The sequence below is a fragment of the Trypanosoma conorhini genome (genome assembly GCF_003719485.1).
Source record: "Trypanosoma conorhini strain 025E chromosome Unknown Tco_14.4_contig_00164, whole genome shotgun sequence".
Lineage (NCBI taxonomy): Eukaryota > Euglenozoa > Kinetoplastea > Trypanosomatida > Trypanosomatidae > Trypanosoma > Trypanosoma conorhini.
In genome coordinates, this window is record NW_021704247.1 from 9163 (window position 1) to 10273 (window position 1111).

Below are 1111 nucleotides of genomic sequence, written 5' to 3' on the forward strand. Positions count from 1 at the left end.
TTGCCGAGCGGGTCCTTCTTGATGGCCGCAATGAGCGCGGCGTCCACCTGCTTCTGCAGCTGCGCCCGGGCGTCGCTGACGGTCCCCTTCGGGGCCGCCTTTGCCGTCTTCTTCGCCTTTCGCTCCGCGGCCTTCTTTGCCTTGTCGCCCATGAACTCCCCCTCCGACTTGACGCGCTTCTCCTGCTTCGGGCGCGCGAAGATGTCGGCGGTGATGCCGCTCACGTCCACGTCCTTCACGTCAACCTTCGTCGAGGTCGCAATGAGGTAGCGGGAGTCGATGCGGCGGATCGGCACGCCGTTGTACTTCATCGGCCCGGAAACAACCAGCGGGCCGTTACCGGGGAGCTGCTTCAGGATCACCGCACGGCGGCCACGGAAGCGGCCGGCGAGGATGATCGCGATGGTGCCGGGCCTGCAGCGCTTCCGCAGCGTCGTGTACTCGGGGCTCTTGCGGCTCACCTTCTTGGCGACCTTCTTGGTGGGCCTCCTGCTGACAGCCGGCATCGTTCACGATTCCTCACGAGCTTAAGATCTTGTCGTACGTGCGTCGAGAACATATATTTCAACAACAAGACAAAGAAAGCGAAACAACAAAAAGCAGGACAACACACATATAAATGGAAAGCAGGCACATTACACATAATAAATGACCACCACAACAGTCATGGCACCAGCGCAGAAGAAAAACATTACATGAGAGCAAAAAAGATCAAGAAAGAGACGCAGATGGAGATGGAAAGGGAAGTGCAATGATTACGTTGCAAAAAATGAGGACTTAATTATGTGAAACTAAGAGAAACTGGGCTTTTATAACGCCACGAACCTTCCAGTTATGTCATTATGCCTCATGGCAGCAAGAGCCTGACAGTTCGCGCCTCACTCGATTCTTACCTACTACCCCCTCGTCACTAACAAAGATAAGTGCAAGACACAAGTGCAAATTTTCGCCACCCAAAAGAAGATGGCGCAACTTCTCAATAAACACTGAAGCCGGGCAGCAATCCACTCAAATACAAAACGCCCAATAAATATGTGCCATGTTTCCTACCACTGGTTCCACTCGATTCACATTATTGCTCTCATTTCTTTCCGGCTCTCATTTCTCCTCT

At 53.4% G+C, this 1111-nt stretch overlaps 1 protein-coding gene across 1 annotated transcript in view; it reads right to left on the minus strand.

The window, feature by feature from the left end:
* The window catches only part of Tco025E_03561 (putative 60S ribosomal protein L6), a gene marked incomplete at both ends in the record, with an annotated part of 1044 nt that extends 538 nt beyond the window's left edge, over positions 1-506 (minus strand). The window contains one exon of the mRNA XM_029370479.1: positions 1-506. This exon is cut by the window's left edge and continues 538 nt beyond it. Coding sequence (XP_029229464.1) covers positions 1-506 — 506 coding nt within the window.
* Positions 507-1111: the final 605 nt, after the last annotated feature.